This window comes from Alternaria conjuncta (genome assembly GCF_024043145.1).
Source record: "Alternaria conjuncta strain BMP 0040 chromosome Unknown scaffold_8, whole genome shotgun sequence".
In the NCBI taxonomy this organism is placed as follows: Eukaryota; Fungi; Ascomycota; class Dothideomycetes; order Pleosporales; family Pleosporaceae; genus Alternaria; species Alternaria conjuncta.
Window position 1 is genome coordinate 246,407 of NW_026250097.1, and position 16,832 is coordinate 263,238.

The window sequence follows — 16,832 nt, forward strand, 5'->3', positions numbered from 1 at the left end:
GGAGAGGCTGCGTCACGTGGCTGTCTCAGTCGGCGGATTTGCACGTTACAGACCTCAAACGCCATCACTCGATGATCGCAGGGGGCCAGCAGTCCGATGTGCGCCGCGGTGGGTTGCTGGCAGTGAGCCTCACGAAGCGAGGCTATGGGGACTGCAGAGGCGCTTGGGAGAATCGCTAGGCTCTCGGAGCATCGCAGGACGGTGGTGTCATGCTCGAGTCGGCCGGGTTGAGGCGTCTTGGACAGGCGCGTAGCGCTGTGGCTCTCGGGCTTCACGGTGCAGGGATCCAATCACGGTGCCGGGTACCGTGTCGGCCAAGGCTTGTCTCTCAAACGCGCTGGACCTCAGAATTGGTCTCCCCACCGGTAGCCCTCCTGCAACCGCCCGCCAAATTCCCACCGTGTCCCTGTCTCTTCCGAGCATTGCCCTCGAAACCTCCTCCTCTCTCTCCCGGTTTCCCAACTGTGCCTTAATTCCCACACCTGTACGATCGTTAACTCCCCCGCGCAACCCACCGCATCTTGGTGTACCTCGACGACTTAATAGCGACACACACCTACTGGACACTAATTCACCACGTCGCGCACACCCACAAGCCCCGGCGGCTACTCTGTAATCTGGTGGACTTGAGACGAACACATCCGGAAGTTTGCGCGTGAGAAGGAACACGACCCCTCGTCCAACGGTGGAGTGCTAGGAAAGGCACTACCTTGAGGCTTGACGACACCATACTGCCGGGTAACAAGTGAAGATCACTCGTCATGTCTCTGAAGCAGGTGCGCTCCTTCTTCCCGCGCGTCGCCGCTCCTGCCGAGTTCAATTACTGATAGGTGGGGTAGGAAATCGAAACCTGGGTGGCAGCCCTCGCCAGCTACGACAACAATGAGTTCGACGTCGCATTGAAGGTCTTTGACACAATCTCCGATACGTCCAAGATTCTGTTCAACTGCGGCGTAATCCATGCCACACTCGGCGAGCATGAGAAGGCGGTAAGTTGGGCAATGGCTCCAGTAGTAGGAGCACGTGCTGATGGCTACACAGGTCGACTGCTACCAGCGCGCTGTGCGTCTGGACCAGTACCTCGCCGTGGCATACTTCCAGCAGGGTGTGTCAAACTTCCTCATGGGCGACTTCGAGGAAGCCCTCGCCAACTTCAACGACACACTCCTCTACCTACGTGGAAACAACAACATCGATTACGAACAATTGGGTCTCAAGTTCAAGCTATACTCCTGCGAGGTGCTGTTCAACCGCGGTCTTTGCTACATCTACCTCCAGCAAAGAGACGCCGGTCTACAGGATCTGTCTTTCGCAGCCAAGGAGAAAGTGGTGCCCGACCATGATGTGATCGACGAGGCTATTCGGGAGGAAGCAGAAGGCTACACCGTCTTCTCCATTCCCGTCGGCATTGTCTACCGTCCCAACGAAGCCAAGGTCAAGAACCTGAAGACAAAGGACTATCTTGGAAAAGCCCGCCTGGTCGCTGCTTCAGACCGGGCCAATGCCTTCACTGGCTTCGCTGGCGCCGAAATCAAGAAGGGAGGCCAGGCCGCAAAAGATGACAGAACTGAGGATAAGATCTCGTACGCGGCGACCAACCTTGTCAAGCCAGAACTTCAGAGCAGAGCACGCCAGCAGTCAGAACCACCAATGAACCGTAACATGTTCCCACCCACACCGCCACCGGAGGCAGACAGGAGATCTGGTGACAGGAGATCTGGTGGAGAGCGGAGACCTGCCGCTGATGCTCCCATGAGCCGCGCGCAATCCGTACGAGGCGGTGGCCCCAAGCCTCAGCCTCTCAACCTTGGACGAGCTGCCTTTGATCAGCAAAGCAACAACGAGCCGCCTCGTCGCCAGCCAACACAGCGCTCCGCCTCTGAACGTCCACCACCAAGTCGTTCAGAGTCAATGCGAGACCGAGGGCAACGGGATCAGCGGGATCAGCGAGACCAGCGAGACCAGCGAGACCGTGACTATAGGCCACGTCGCCGTGGGTCTGACGATGATATCATTGACGACTACTACGACAATGACCCCTACCCGCCTTCCCGTGGAAGCCGCGGGGCATACGCTCGCTCAAAACAGAGCAGGCGACCGGCTTACATTGAAGAAGAAGACGAAGACGACTACGATGGTAGTGATCTTGATGACGCCGAATTCGAGATGATGTCTCGCACAAAATCCAGGAGACGATCCCCCGCCCGCTCCGCCAGATCTGGTGGTAGCACCCGCGGTGCAGGCAGCAAAGTCAGAGTGAAGGTTCACTCTAGCGACACACGTTACGTCTTTATCAGTTCGGATCAGTTAATCACTGAATTCTGGCAACAGATTCGGGAGAAGTTCGGTGTACGAAATAAGTTCAAGGTGGAGTTCAAAGACGATGGCGACATGATCACCATGGCCGACCAGGACGATCTTGACATGGCCATTCAGACGGCGAAGAGTGTTGCAAGGAAGGAAGGCAGCGATATGGCCAAGATGGAGGTAAGTTCTTCGTTCAATTTCACCTTGAAGACTACGTACTAACTACTTCATCAGGTTTGGGTTAGAGAAGTATAGACTAGAGATACCCCAGCATCACGCATTATTACGATCCACATTACATTTCCTTTCATCCTCGCGAACGCATATTGATTGCTTCGGCGTACTTGCTTTGACAGCGCTCCATCTTGCTGTATTTGTAGCGAGCATAATTGCTGGTTTTTGCTGGCATGCAGAAACACCTGTACACTCTTTTTTCACAGCCGGACTGTTGATCCGCTATTAGAGTCGGCTTTGCATGTATGAAAGGCGTAATCGAACCTTACGAATGAAGAACTACCACCAACAATTGTTTCCGCCGCAATGTGACATCGTGTAAACACGTGCATTGGTACGCGGAGTATCTGTAGTGGATAGCTACCACGCAGTAAGGCCTTCTGCATGCGCCACCAGCGCGTGGAAGTACCAACAACCAGGTTTTCAAACTACCATTCAAGTTACCTTCGCTGCGCCGCAGACCAACTAGTCCTTGACGCCACCGTGCCGTATGAAAGTAATCTACCGAGTACGAATCACCATCGTTGTTGCAACTTGCCAATAAACCCAAAGCCTGTCTCGGCGAAATGACTGGCGCGTGCAATGACAACAGACAGCTCATGAGCGCCAAGGCACACTTCACGATAGCCAAACGATACCGTCCACCAACTTGTTCACCACGACGTATGTGCGTACGCCACGCGTGTGCTTCCGATACGTCCGATTACGCGCCCCAAACAGCTCGTGACAAACCCGCGGGAAGTCCGGACGGCAAATGGCAAAGCCGCGTCTCCGATCTCGCCATCGTGCAAAAGAAAGGACGTCACACACCGTTATGTCAAACTCAACAGCCGACGCGCGTATTCTCGCCAATAACGTTAGTACTCGTAAAGGAAGTTGAGGAAAAGCTCAATAAGGCGAAGTGAAACTCGAGCCAAGCTGAGACTGCGTCTCGGGAGACGTGAAAAGGAAGAAAGAAGAAAAGACGAACACGATGCGGTTCAATCCGAAAAGTCTATTTTGCTAAGCATTTCTGTGACAGCAAGACAGTGCTTGGTATGTTCCAGTTGTGTGGGTTACAGAACCTTCATACGCGTCGGTGCGGGTGACGCGCATGGTGTTTCGGATCTTTGTGTGGAGAGAGCAGTGACGTACTGCGATGACTGATGGCGAAAGATATGAGGTGGTGAGACGAACTGTCAAAAGCCTAATTGAAGACACTGCAATGACAAACAGGAAGGACAGCGTTTGTGGGCGTGTTCTCGTCATTGTTATACATAATGTTACAAGATCGTTATAGGACCGTTTTTAGAGAAGACTTTGGGGATATTGGTTTCACACTACCAGTAGGTGTGCTTTCGTGTCTGACCGCCTTCCTTTTCAATGCTCTTCCTCAAAGCAGAGTTTGCTTCTTTGTACATGGCGTCGAGGATCGTTTGTTGCCCTGCGCTGGCTACTCGCATTTCCGCCTAACTCGTTCTCTGACGCGGGCGCATTATCTACTCGTATGAGACCGATTCGGGTTTACGCGGGAAGTAGGATCTCGGCCCAGCTGCTGTGCAAGAACGTTACGCCAATCTACACGCGGTCATTAGCATTTGCCCTTGCCTCTGTTTTCCTTCTGTATCGTGTTCTATCCTTCGTCTGATATTTTCGACAACCCAGGGTGGCTTACAGCGAACATTCCCGCGGCAGTAACAATACTCCTGTTATCCTTGCTCGTAAAAGCTGAGATGGTGCTGGACGCGAAGCTGGGCTCGTTGAGGGTACGGCCCTTGCCTGTCATCTGCTTGGGTGGCATCGTTGCTGAGGCGGGTGAGATGCTGCGCAATCCGTCAATCTCGAAGGGTTTGGGTATTTGTATGCAGAGGGCGTACGAAGAAGCTTGCGATCGTGGGAGTGGGCTGTTGCGGGGTTATTATCGATGCGCTTTGGACACTGGTGATGATGTTTTTTGGCTAAGAAGGGTCGAGCGTCATCGGTTGCTTATGTAAGGGTCTGTCTTTCACCGGTCTATCATGAGCCTTCCCTACGTCTTTCATCTCATGGCACAACATGTCTGCGCAAAGTTTCTGAGATACGAAAAATCACCGCGTGTATGTACAGGAAGTCATCTTTAAAGATAGCATGGCATCGTACTATTACAAGTTATTCACAAGCACGGCTGAGCCTCCCTCCCAATCTACGCCTTCTACTATAGCCATGTCGTTTTCCAAGGCCTAACCCTCAGCCGCGCAATGAATACGTTGGATAACCCCGTGTGCAGAATCAGATATTCGCCACACCAAAACGACCCGTGAAAGACTAGAACGCCGTGAATGCTGGTCTGAATGTCCCAAAGGTGAAACACAACAACTAAATGTGAAAAAATGGAGAGCATCCTGATGAAGAGTTGCCACCATCAATGTTCCCAGCGTCAAGCTGAGATGCAGGCTGGACAGCCTACTCCTTCTTGCTTGCCAGGATACTGTATTGACCACCGCAACCAGCCCATGTAAGCTTCGTCTCACGTACAGCGGTGTTATCGATCAAGGTAGGGACCTCAATGTCGTCGTCGGTACCCTGACCCGTTTGGAAGTTGACCGAGAAACCCCATGAGTAAGCCTTGCCGTCCTTGTCAACGACGATGGAGTGATCAGGACCGCATGCACCAGCGACAATGTTCTTGAGGTCGGGAAGTGGTGTCGGCTGCACGACGATCTTGGCCTTGCCGTTGTTCTTGAGAACCTTGCTCTCATCTGTCTCTGCATCAAGCTGGGACGGAGGAAGACCAGTCTGTGAGCCGTCGCAGCGACCCCAGACTAGCACCTGTCCGTCCTTGGTGATGGCCAAGTTGTGATGCGAGCCTCCTGCTAATGACTGGACGCCCTTGCCTTCCAAACTGTGTATGATCTTGGGTTGGAGAACGCTTGCGTCATCTGCACCAGCATTCTTGGTGTAGCCAGTCTCGCAGTAGTTGTTCGCACCCCAGCCCCAGACGTGCCCATCTTCTGCGATGGCAAGACCGTGGTAGTCGCCGGATGCGATGTGTGTTATGCGTTGGCTGTGCTTCTTGATGGAAGAGTCGTGGAAACCAATCTTGTTGGGCTGCAAACCTTGGATGAGATTGCGCTCAGTGACACGGCGTCCAAGCTGGTTTTGCTGGCCGTTACCCCAAGCATATACGTGGTGGTCCTTGTCCAGGGCGTAGACGTGGTTGGTACCACACACGAGCTGAATGACCTTCTTTATACTGTCGATGTAGACGGGTCGAGGCGCTGTATGATTGTCGCGTTCGAAACCCATGATACCTTCGTTCTTTCGGAATGTGCCCCATCCATAGACCGCGCCCTCAGTAGTGAGTGCGAAAGAGCAGCTATCGCCGGCAGCGACGTCGACAAAGGTGGTGTCTTCAGGGAAGAACTCCGATGGTACGGGCGTTGGTGTGGCCTCAGCGTCGTTCAAGCCGCCGGTCTCATCCTCAGAGTCGGAATCAGAATCGTCCGCGTCTAGATCACGCATCTTGACGGGTGCGTTCGACGTGTCGCGTCCAAGGGCATTGTTGTCGTTGACACCCCATGTCAGGATTTTGTTGTCTTTTGTGAGTGCGACAACGTGCATGCCGCCAGTAGCAATCTTGACAACGTTCAAGTTGGACAGGGGCTCATTGTAGCGCGGCCGCTTCACGTCGATGGCCTTGCTTGTGGCGCCGAAGCCGAGTTCGCCAGAAGAGCCTTCACCAAAGACAAATACCTTCAGAGGTTCCGTGTAGCGGATCTCGTTGATCTCAGTCTTCTTGCCCTTGTTGCGACGCGGGCCCTTGGGGTTCGGGATCAGAGCCGGATCGACCTTCGCGGCTTCGGGCTCTGGCGTTGCGGTCTTTGACGCGGCTTTCGGGGCGGCTTTCGCTGCTGCTTTCGGGGCAGCCTTGGGGGCAGCTTTCGCTACCTTGGGCTTCTTCACGGCGGGCGCAGGCGCGTCTTCGACCTCCGGTTCGCTTTCATCGTCCTTCTTGCGCTTGGTCGTCTTCTTAGGCGCGGCCGCGGGTTCAGGTGCAGGAGTCTCTGTCTTCTTTGCGCGACTGCGTCCAGCAGCTGCTGTCTTCTTAGCGGTTGACCTTGTTTCGGACGCGTTGAGCTTACGCTTTGGTGGAGCTGCCTCGACTTCGTTGGTGTCTTCGTCGGCCATCTCGACGTCCTCAGTTTCCTCGGCTTCCTCAGCTATGCCGTTGGCGACAGGCGCGTCTTCGGCTTTCTTCGCGCCTCTTCGTGGGACTGCGAGGTTTGTCAGCGATAGCATGGTTACTGTGGGTGGACGTGACGTACGGGTGCCGTTCACCTTGACATCTTTGGCGTCTTTCTTCTCAGCGGGCTTTGCGCTCGCAGAACGGGAAGCTCTAGCCATTGCGCGCGACACAAACGAGAGCTGGCGACACGAACGAAGGTTGATGCGCGTAAAAGTGTTTGGGCTGGAAGTTGTTGTGAGGTGGCTGGTGTTGTCGTGTACGTAGAAAAATGTTGAACTGCATTTAGCAAGGCTGGCGCTAGACTTCACATGGACCAGCTCGCTGCAGCCACGGCCCGTCAACCATTCACCGCGTACGTCACTGCCTGATTGGCTACCTAGGCAGCCTGGCTACCATCGACTGACTGACCGTCCGACACTCGTTCGTAACATTTGATATCACATGTCTCGTTACCACTGCAAGCCTTTTGCTGCTTTGTCTCCTGTTTTCGGCACGTCACTGTGTCGATCCTCGGTGTCGGCGACCTTCACTCGTGGCCGTCTTATGAACCACGGCTGACCAAGAAGCTGTACCGCTCACACGTACGTTGTTCTTATGTAATCTACACAGTGTGGATATTCAGAATGGGTCTGGTTCATGCTATACGGAAATGGTTGCTGAGCTTACACACTTCAAGACAAGGGGATGTCGGCCACCCCACAGCATGCAGCTAGAGCTCAAAGAAGATTCTGCGATATATAATGTCTATGTTGAAAATTTGTCATCGAATCAGTCAGCGTGGCCGAGGTAAGCATTTCTCCCAGCTCCTGACATCTTCCCATCTAACATCTGATAGTGGTTATGGCGTGTGACTCAAGCGAAAGCTTGTCTTCTCCGGAAGACGCACTCTCAAGAGGTTTCTCATAGGGCAACCTGCGTGGGTTCGAATCCCACCGCTGACATTATCTTTTTGCACTTTTTTGCAGCTTGATGGCGTCGTCGCGGGCGGCGGATGCATCATGCCTTACCTTTTGGTGCTACTACTAGGCTAAAAGCGGGCTCGGGTGGCTGGCTATCGACCTACTGACCGCAACATCCAACATCACCTGTTCATCACCGCTGCAACCACTTTGCTGCTTTCGCTTCCTGCTCCTGCGCGTTCCATCTCGACCTTTGTCTTTCCCAAGGTTGTCATCAGACTACGTTCCAGCATCGCCAGTACCTTGATGGTTGCTTGGGACAACCTCATTTGCGACGGGGACGGGTAGTACAGCGCCATGTCTTTCACCATGTTTCACAAATCCCTTGTTGTTTTTGCCCTTCTCAAAGTGGCATCCTGTGTGCAACCTGAAGCGCCGCGTCCTAAAGCGGCTCCTCTGCGCGACCTACCGTGGGCACAGCTCAACTTCCTGCATACTACCGATGTGCATGGGTGGTGGGGCGGCCATCTCCAAGAGGCGTCTTTCTCTTCTGATTGGGGCGACTATGTCTCTTTTGCAAAACACATGCGTGAGAAAGCAGATGCGGATGGCTCAGACTTGCTGCTCATCGATACTGGAGACCGTGTTGGTGAGTTGGGTGTAAAGATGCGTATGATATGTATACTAACTTCATGTTTCCCCCTGCAGAAGGAAACGCCATCTACGACTCCTCAAAGCCTCGTGGAAAGTTAGTACTCCCTTCAAAATGCAGGTGAGATGAGTACTGACTTCCCACACCAACATCTAGGTTTACCTACGAGATCGCCAAAGAACAGAACATCGATCTGATATGCTCAGGCAATCATGAGTTGTACAAAGCAAACACTGCCGAGGGCGAATACTTCCACACGGTTCCCGACTTCAAAGGAAACTACTTGGCCTCCAATCTAGACATCTACAACCCCGAGACTGGGAAGCGGGAGCCACTCGCACCCCGCTTCAAAAGATTCACTACTAAAAACCAAGGTATACGCATCTTGGCCTTCGGATTCCTATTCGATTTCACGGGCAACGCAAACAACACTGTCGTTCAGAGGGTTGAGGACACAGTGCACGAGGAGTGGTTCACAGAAGCCCTTAAAAGCCAGGACATCGACTTGATCATCGTCTTTGGCCATGTTGACATCCGTTCCGAAGAATATGCGCTTTTGTTCTCTACTATACGGTCGATGCATTGGGATACGCCCATCCAGTTCTTCGGAGGTCATAGCCACATCCGCGACTACAAGATCTTTGATAACAAAGCTGTCGCTCTTGAAAGTGGGCGATATATGGAGACGCTCGGCTTCATGTCTATTGACGGTCTCAGTACTGGCGGTACCAAAGACGCAACGCCTCTAGCTCAGAGTCCAAAGCTCACCTTCTCCCGTCGATACATTGACAACAATCTTTATTCGCTGCGTCACCACAGCGGAAAAGACGCCAAAGAGTTCGCGACCGATCACGGTAAGAAGGTCTCCAAGGCGATTGGTGATGCCAGAGCGTCTCTTGGGCTGGGCAAAGTATACGGCTGTGCTCCACAAGATCTTTGGATCAGCCGTCGCCCATACCCGCACAACGAGAGTATCTTTACCTGGATCGAGGAGCAACTGCTGCCGCAGACTATTGAAAAGTCTGATGGCATCCAGGGTGGAAAGAAGGCATTTGTGATTACCAACACTGGCGCTATCCGCTTTGACATCTTCAAGGGAGCTTTCACCAAGGACACAAAGTTCCTGGTCTCTCCGTTCACCAGTGGGATCCGATACATCAAGGATGTACCTTACAAGGCCGCTAGTCAGGTGCTCAAATTACTAAACAATGAGGGTCCCATTATGTTGGCCATGATGGAGAGCAATGCATTCCTGCAGCCACCAGAGGTTTCGGCAGCGCGGTCTCGACCACATCTGCTTACATCTGACTTCGCCTTCGCTAAACTCCCCGAAGGCCAGGCACCTCTCCATGGCATCGATGGGCCACAACCGTTCCCAGGTTACACCACCAAGGACGATGCTGGGGCAGACGGCGATGATACGATCCACGAGCCCATCGCTTTCTACAATGTTCCGAACTGTATTCAGTCAGCTGTCGGTTTCGACCAATCAGAGACAGACGTGGAGCCAGAGACCATTGATCTCATGTATAATCAGTTTATTGAGAAATGGATATTGCTGGCGCTCGAGTACCTGGGGGCAAAAAGAGGGCTGGAGGATACTGAGGCGTTTGACAACGAGAAGAGCTTTACAGATATTATGACCGAGTGGGTGGAGGAGCACTGGGGCAGTGAGGGTAAGAAGTGTGAGGAATGATCAGAAGTGAGGCTCTGTTATCGGTCCAAGTGGTAGATGTTGAGACTGCGCGTTTTGTACATATGCCCTACGCGTCGACCAAATTCCAAGACGGGCCCGCGGCTCTCACTATACTCAAGCACTGCCTGATCTCACAAACCTCCAGATTGTGGGTGAAATGAGATCTAGTGCAACCCAATATGCTTTCGCCCGAATAACGCCTTGCCATGATAAAGTATGCCTTCCCAAACTCCAGATTCTCTGTTCGTATCGTCCTTTGACTATCGTCCGCCGCGAGCGGCGCGGGCTTGTTCTCGTTCGCTGGCGTTGTACCTGTGATAAGTGTCAGCCCCTGTCCGGGACGTAATCACCGCAATCGCCTCTTCTCCTCTTCCTTCTGGCGACGCAACACCTTGTCGGCATCGGCAGCGGGCACGTACTTGAGGAGCTTTTCGATCAGATCGACGTGGGTGAGAATCATGCGGCGGCAGCAGTAGCGTTGAAGACCGATCTCGTCGAGGGCCTCACTAGATGGAAGACGTATTAGTGAGGGTCTTGCTGCTATATAAGACTTGGAGTAGCAAAAGGTGGTCGGCTTTGGTTAGAGGGCAGGCGCGCGCGCGAATACAATCCCGAAAAGGCTTCTTACGCTTCTTCCTTTCCTTCGCTAAGGATGGTCATGTACTTCTCCCATAGGTCGCCGGTGACCTGAGCATTGTGAGTGGGTGCGCGCATGAGCTGGAGAGTATGCCTATTACCTTTCCGCAAGAAAAGCAACGGATAGGAACAATCATCTTGGGGTTTCCGGAGTTTCGGTGTGATGTGAGAGATTATGCGACGACAGCCCAGTAGCTATGAGAGCGCGTAAAGTTAAGGTGAGGTTCTCGCGGTGTTGGACGTGGTGGACGCCAAAGAAAGTTGCGGGCGCGCTAGCGACGCGGGCGGTGAAAAGCTTGGGCCAAGGTCCATCAAAAAAGTTCGAAGCCTTCGACATGTCGGCTCCAGACACTCTACGACAGTCGCCCACATTCGTGGTTTCTCACGCCAACACCACCAAGAATCAGCCAGTATGGCGGATGCGACTCCACAACTGAAGAGGAAGGCCGAGGAAGCTGCGGCGCAGAAGAAGGCCAAGAAGCAGAGAAAGAGCGATGCCGCCGCGCAACTTGACGGTCGCAACGGCGAACCTGTAAACGGCGCGACCAATGCAGTACCCAAATCCACGAGCACGCCTACGCCAAAGAAGCAATCGGCTGCAACCCCGATAACGAACGGCGCGATCCAAGATGCGACGACCGACACCCCAACGAAGCCGGCTGAAGTCAATGGCAAGCTCGCCAAGTCAGGACTATCCAAGTCTGCGCTGAAAAAGAAGGACAAGAAGGAGCGAAAGGAAAAGAACAGACAAGACCGCGATGGAATTACGGAGGCTGAAGTGACAGGCACCGCGACAGAAGCCATAGTAAAGAAGAGAAAGAACAAGAAGACAGAGAGATGGATTTCCTCACGAGTTCAAGGTGGATGGTTCATACCAGCCGATCCTGTCTTCTCTCCCGACGAAAAGTATCTGATAATAGCCGACTCCAATTCGCTACGCGTATATGCCACCGAAACCTCGTTGCTTGTCAACACGCTCTCCCAAGACGACACAGGAAACCTCACAACGTATGCCCTATCACCCGCGAACCCTCACCTCGTGTACGCCGCGTACTCGAACGGGCATATAATACTGTGGAACTGGGTGGCTGGCAAGACGGCTGGCCGTTGGAACATTGGTGCTACAGTCCAGCACATGACGGTCATTTCCCCACCTGGGTCTGATTCCAAGGCCAAGGCCGACGATGACCTCGTATACTGTCATGATGTTGATGAAGGCCGCCATACCATCAGTGTGCGCGTCCTTCGTACTCGGCGCCAAGAATCCCGGGAACTGAAGGAAGTCAAGCAAGTGCTGGGTGCAAGCTCTGCGATCCGCGGTCTCCAGGTGCTTTTACAAGGCAAATATGTTGTAGCTGCTACAACTGACTCTATCGTCGTTGGAAAGCGCGCAAAGGCCAGCAAGACGGCTCTTGAGGACTTTGAGTATGTTTGGCGCGAGTTTAAGTTCTCGAAGCAGATCACCACGTTCAGCGTTTACCACCGCGAGCAACAAGACAACGGTAACCAAAGAGATGTACTGGACATTGCTGTTGGTGAGGAGACTGGCGTGATTCTTCTCTTTGAAGACATTCTGGCCTCATTTGCTGCGATTGAGAAGAGCAACAAGGAAGGAGCGGACAACGCCGCGAGCTTCAGGCCCAAGAGACTCCATTGGCACAGGGACGCGGTAGGGTCTGTCAAGTGGTCTTTGGACGGCAACTACATCATCTCAGGTGGCGACGAGACTGTCCTTACGATATGGCAGCTTGCCACAGGACAACCTCAACACCTACCTCATCTTTCTGCAGCTATTGAGAATGTTGTAGTATCTCCTACTGGTTCAGCCTATGCATTGACACTGGCCAACAACTCCGTCATCGTTCTTTCTACCACCGAGCTCGAGGCCCGCACGAACATCATCGGCATCCAATCGCGTCGAATCGACTTCGAACAACAGCCCAAGGACACCAAGTCTGGCAAGTATCATGGCCTCTTTGATGCGGTACCCATGGCTGTAAATCCAGCCAATCCAGCCGAAGTCTTCTTTTCCGTACCTTCATCACAACCTCGTCGGAAGGAAGGTCTTAAGCCTGAGCCATACTTACAGACTTATGATATCGCGAACGAACGTGCTATAGGGCGCCAGGCACTCACTCGCAACAACGCGACTGAACCAAATGTCGCGCCAGATGGAGGTCAGATCAAAGAACCCACAGTCATGCACATTCAAGTCAGCCACGATGGAGACTGGCTTGCCACAATCGATGAGGTAAGTTCTAACTGCACAAGACGCATTTGACACACACACTGACTTTTACTCCTTTCGCAGTGGGTTCCGCCACAATCAGATGCTCGCTATCTGAATGAAGGCATTCCAGAATTCAACGAGCAAGAACGTCTAAATCGTCGTGAAGTCTACCTCAAGATCTGGCGACGCGACAAGACCAGTGCGCAATGGAAGCTGGAAACTCGCATCGACGCTCCACACTTCTTCGAGGACGTATGCGGCAACGGACGAGTTTTCCATCTTGTCGCTGATCCTGCTGCTCCGGGCTTCGCGACTGTTGGTGAAGACCATGTCGTACGGATCTGGAGGCCCAAGACACGATCACGCGACGGAGTCATCGTTCGTGGGGCTCAACAGGAAGGTCTAGTCACCTGGTCACTCGATCGGGCAGTTGAGATCAATGACAAGCTCGACATTACCGAAGGCTCGCAACAATCTTTACCACCGCGCACTTCCCGACTAGCCTTCTCATCGGATGGCTCCGTCCTTGCTGTCTCAATCTCTTGGGATTTGGATGAAGATGCTGGTGTCACGCACCTGATCGACACTCACTCTGCAACCATTCGACGATCACTTACAGAGATCGATGTCACAGCTCTTTCTGGCCTTGGATTTGTTGGACAACATCTGGTAGTGGTTGCTGATGCGATCACTGTCTGGGACATGGTTTCGGACGCACTCGCGTACAGCGCCCCGATAGAAACCCCTGGCATCGGACGGCTGGAGCGCGTACCGCTCGTTCGACTAGCTTGCAACGAAGTCGATGGTACATTCGCCGTCTCACTTCCTCAATTCGAGAAGAGGACTTCGTCGAGGATCTCCATCCACAGTCCAGAGCACCAGAAGGCAATTTGGAAAGATACATGTTTCAGCATCACGCTCGGACTCGCGTCCCGAACAAGCGGGGGCTACGTTGTTCTTGACTCTAGATCGTACTTCAGGACAATCACTCCTAGCGCTGGATCGTTACAGCTGCCGACTCCCCCGCCAGAGGAACACGTCGGCAGGCGGTCCATCGCCTACCCAGTAGACGAAGAAGAAGAGGCCGGTAGACCTTTGGCGAACCTCTTGGTTTCTGGAGATCTTACTCAAGACATTGAGCGCGACGAGCATGTTTTCAATATGCAGGATCTGCAGAATGTGCTGCATGACGGCTCAGTCCCTCCGCCACCGCAGGGTCTGTTCGACAACATTTTGGCGCTGATTGGCGGGAAGCCGCAAAAGGCAGCAGCATAGGAGCTGTATTGCTGTACTATAGTCTTGATAAAATACCACGACATTGAGATGCGTTTGTTCATGCCGAGTGTACTGATGCGTTCGGTGCAGCTAGCACATAATCATGAGGACGAGGCCCGTCGGATAGGTGCACGAAGAGTCGTGACACTGCATGAGAAAGCAGAATGACTTTGGTAGCAAACTTTGACTACACATTTTCTCTTCTTTTCCCAAAAGCTGTACCTAAATACGCATGCCTCTTCCACCTTCGACTAGCCAGCGCCCCTGAGCGTGGCCGCAGCCGCGCTCGCCTCACCGCCACACCTCCATGCTTCCGACTGCCGCTTTCATCCTTTCCCTCTGCGTAGCACACCATTCTTGAGTCCAGTTGTTTCGACGGTATTGCCGAGCACCATGGAGCCTACGCGAACCTGTTTTGTCTAAAAAAAAAATCGATTGCTGACTACTCTAGGGGTACGCAAAAACAAATCGGAGGATGCATCACGATGTACCAGGCATTGCAAACCTCAAAAACAATGAGGGTTGCCCGTTCACGGAATCGAACCGTGGATCTTCGCATATCGAACATATGCTGCGTTACGAGTGCGACGCAGTACCACTGTGCTAAACGGGCGGATGTGGTTGACGAAATTGAAAATTACAAAAAATATAACCATACGTTTATGAGTTTAGAGGATGTGCCAGGTGGCTGAATGCATCAGCTGCGAACGATTTGATGGTGGGGCAATGCCGCAGCGGGGTTACGTATCTTTCAAGCAAGCTCGGTTGGGGGTTCCGCTGCTAATGCTGGTCTGGGTATGGCGTCTCGAGCATTGCAACACGACCTCGGAAATCAACCATTGAATCAATCGAAACCTTCATGCCACTAAACAAACTCGTATTATGCTCACATCCAAGCTCTTCGTTGGAAACGAAGTCGTGTTTACGCGTCTTTCTTCTCATATGTGTGCTCGATAAGGCAGACTTACGAAGATGGAGCAATGGAAGGTGGGGTGACCACGCCGCAAACCTGCAGTTTCCTCTTCTACGAGATATAGGCAACTACAGAAGCGCTACAAGCACCGTTTTCAGACCCCCAGTGAACTCGCAATGTTCTGTGAGCTCTGTAGAAAGTCGTTATCGCAGTATCGCATACTATGGTGGTTTTCAAAGAACGCCGAGTCAAAGCATGACCCAGAGGTCGAATATGATTTCAGCGTGGGCCTGAGAAGCTTCAGCGTAAGTCTGACAAGCAATATACATTATGAGTCTTGAAAAGAAGCAACACTAATGTCTTCGTTATCAGGAACTTCATCATCGTACACGAGACTCACTTTTCAGGTCGGTAGCCAATGGATGCTATATATGTGTGTTGGTCTGGAGTCGGTTATCGAAGGCTGAACAGGAATACTTTCATGCCACGCAACCACGAACTCATGATGGAGTCTTAGTGGACGATACCGGCGCCGAGTCTTCGTGGGTCACTAAGATAGTTATGACTCCGCAATACCGAACCAACGGAGTTAGCTTCTGTGTAAGGTACGACTTGCCAAACTTTCCAAGGTTGTATCCAAAACATAGCCCTTTTTCGCTACAAAGAAAGATCGGTACGTTGATTAGCCGTTTACAATCCGGCAGAAACTAAGTTACCACAGATTACATACGCAGCCCGGAATTACCACCACTGGGCCGTGTCACCACTGACAATACAGGCTCAGATGCGTCCTTCCAGGTGGCTGCCAAATGGCTGCAAGATTGTAGTCAAAACCACAGAGACTGCAACGCAAGTAACGACAGGAACTCCTGGTATCCGACGCGACTGTTAGATCTAGGACACTGCAACAGTGAGATCAGCTGTGTATGGCTCATACATACAGCAGAAACGCCGCCGTCGGGCCCCTACGCCACCCTCAGTCATTGCTGGGGAAGCGCAAAGCTGATACAGCTGACCACTGCAATGGCGAAAAGCCATTGTCCAGTATACCAAATCGATGATCTACCAAGAACATTCCGAGAAGCAGTAGAAGCAGCCAAAAGACTTGGAATTCGGTATCTATGGGTGGACAGCCTTTGCATTATCCAGGGTGAAACTGAACACCAGGACTGGTACCGTGAAGCTAGCCTGATGGACAAAGTCTATTTCAATTCCTATTGTAATCTGTCTGCAGCGGATGCCAGCGACAGCACTGAAGGCCTTTTTCGGTTCCGTCAGCCTCAGTTCTGCGGGACCGTCAGCTTTAAGGCTGAAACTAGCCGTGCGGACCCGGATACCCAACCCGCGGATTATGTCTTGCACGAAGATATTTTGTGGAAACGTCACGTACTGGATGCAAAGCTTAATAGCAGAGGATGGGTTTTCCAGGAGAGGCTTCTCGCGCCACGGGTCCTTCACTTTTGTCGCTATCAGCTATTCTGGGAGTGTCGGGAACTTGGCGCTTGTGAAACGTCCCCAGAGGGGATTTCATCACGTGTAAGCCAAGGTCATGACATGAAGAAGCTCTGGCAAATAAAGGCCTCAAACGCCGCGGACTTCTATCTAAGTTTCTGGTATCGGCAGGTCCTTGGTCACTATACAAATATGGATTTGTCAGTACCAAGCGATAAGCTAATAGCGCTTTCCGGTATCGCCAAACATATAATGCCTCACACTGGGGACACTTACGTCGCTGGCATGTGGCGCAAGAGTCTCGGAACGCATCTATTTTGGATAACCCTGACTG

The 16,832-nt window shown here is 52.6% G+C and overlaps 5 protein-coding genes and 1 non-coding gene across 6 annotated transcripts; 3 read left to right on the forward strand and 3 right to left on the reverse strand.

The window, feature by feature from the left end:
- Nucleotides 1-761: 761 nt before the first annotated feature.
- On the forward strand, nt 762-2,562 carry J4E85_005873 (uncharacterized protein; the record flags this gene model as incomplete). Its single annotated transcript, XM_051470115.1, has 4 exons — nt 762-776; nt 840-989; nt 1,042-2,487; nt 2,542-2,562. 4 exons carry the CDS (start codon nt 762-764, stop codon nt 2,560-2,562), a joined length of 1,632 nt encoding a protein of 543 aa, XP_051325603.1.
- A 2,400-nt stretch (nt 2,563-4,962) lies between these two features.
- On the reverse strand, nt 4,963-6,903 carry J4E85_005874 (uncharacterized protein; the record flags this gene model as incomplete). The annotated part of the gene is made up of 3 exons (XM_051470116.1): nt 4,963-6,593; nt 6,642-6,773; nt 6,825-6,903. The coding sequence occupies 3 exons, from the start codon at nt 6,901-6,903 to the stop codon at nt 4,963-4,965; spliced, it is 1,842 nt and encodes a 613-aa protein (XP_051325604.1).
- A 1,326-nt stretch (nt 6,904-8,229) lies between these two features.
- Nucleotides 8,230-9,992, forward strand: J4E85_005875 (uncharacterized protein; the record flags this gene model as incomplete). The annotated part of the gene is made up of 3 exons (XM_051470117.1): nt 8,230-8,293; nt 8,353-8,392; nt 8,453-9,992. 3 exons carry the CDS (start codon nt 8,230-8,232, stop codon nt 9,990-9,992), a joined length of 1,644 nt encoding a protein of 547 aa, XP_051325605.1.
- A 260-nt stretch (nt 9,993-10,252) lies between these two features.
- On the reverse strand, nt 10,253-10,765 carry RPB10 (DNA-directed RNA polymerase II subunit L; the record flags this gene model as incomplete). Its single annotated transcript, XM_051470118.1, has 4 exons — nt 10,253-10,304; nt 10,412-10,498; nt 10,621-10,679; nt 10,730-10,765. 4 exons carry the CDS (start codon nt 10,763-10,765, stop codon nt 10,253-10,255), a joined length of 234 nt encoding a protein of 77 aa, XP_051325606.1.
- Nucleotides 10,766-11,040: 275 nt separating this feature from the next.
- On the forward strand, nt 11,041-14,133 carry J4E85_005877 (uncharacterized protein; the record flags this gene model as incomplete). The annotated part of the gene is made up of 2 exons (XM_051470119.1): nt 11,041-12,879; nt 12,940-14,133. 2 exons carry the CDS (start codon nt 11,041-11,043, stop codon nt 14,131-14,133), a joined length of 3,033 nt encoding a protein of 1,010 aa, XP_051325607.1.
- Nucleotides 14,134-14,656: 523 nt separating this feature from the next.
- J4E85_005878 lies at nt 14,657-14,746 on the reverse strand. Its single transcript has one exon. It is a non-coding gene; the product is annotated as a tRNA-Thr (tRNA).
- Between the last annotated feature and the right edge of the window lie 2,086 nt (nt 14,747-16,832).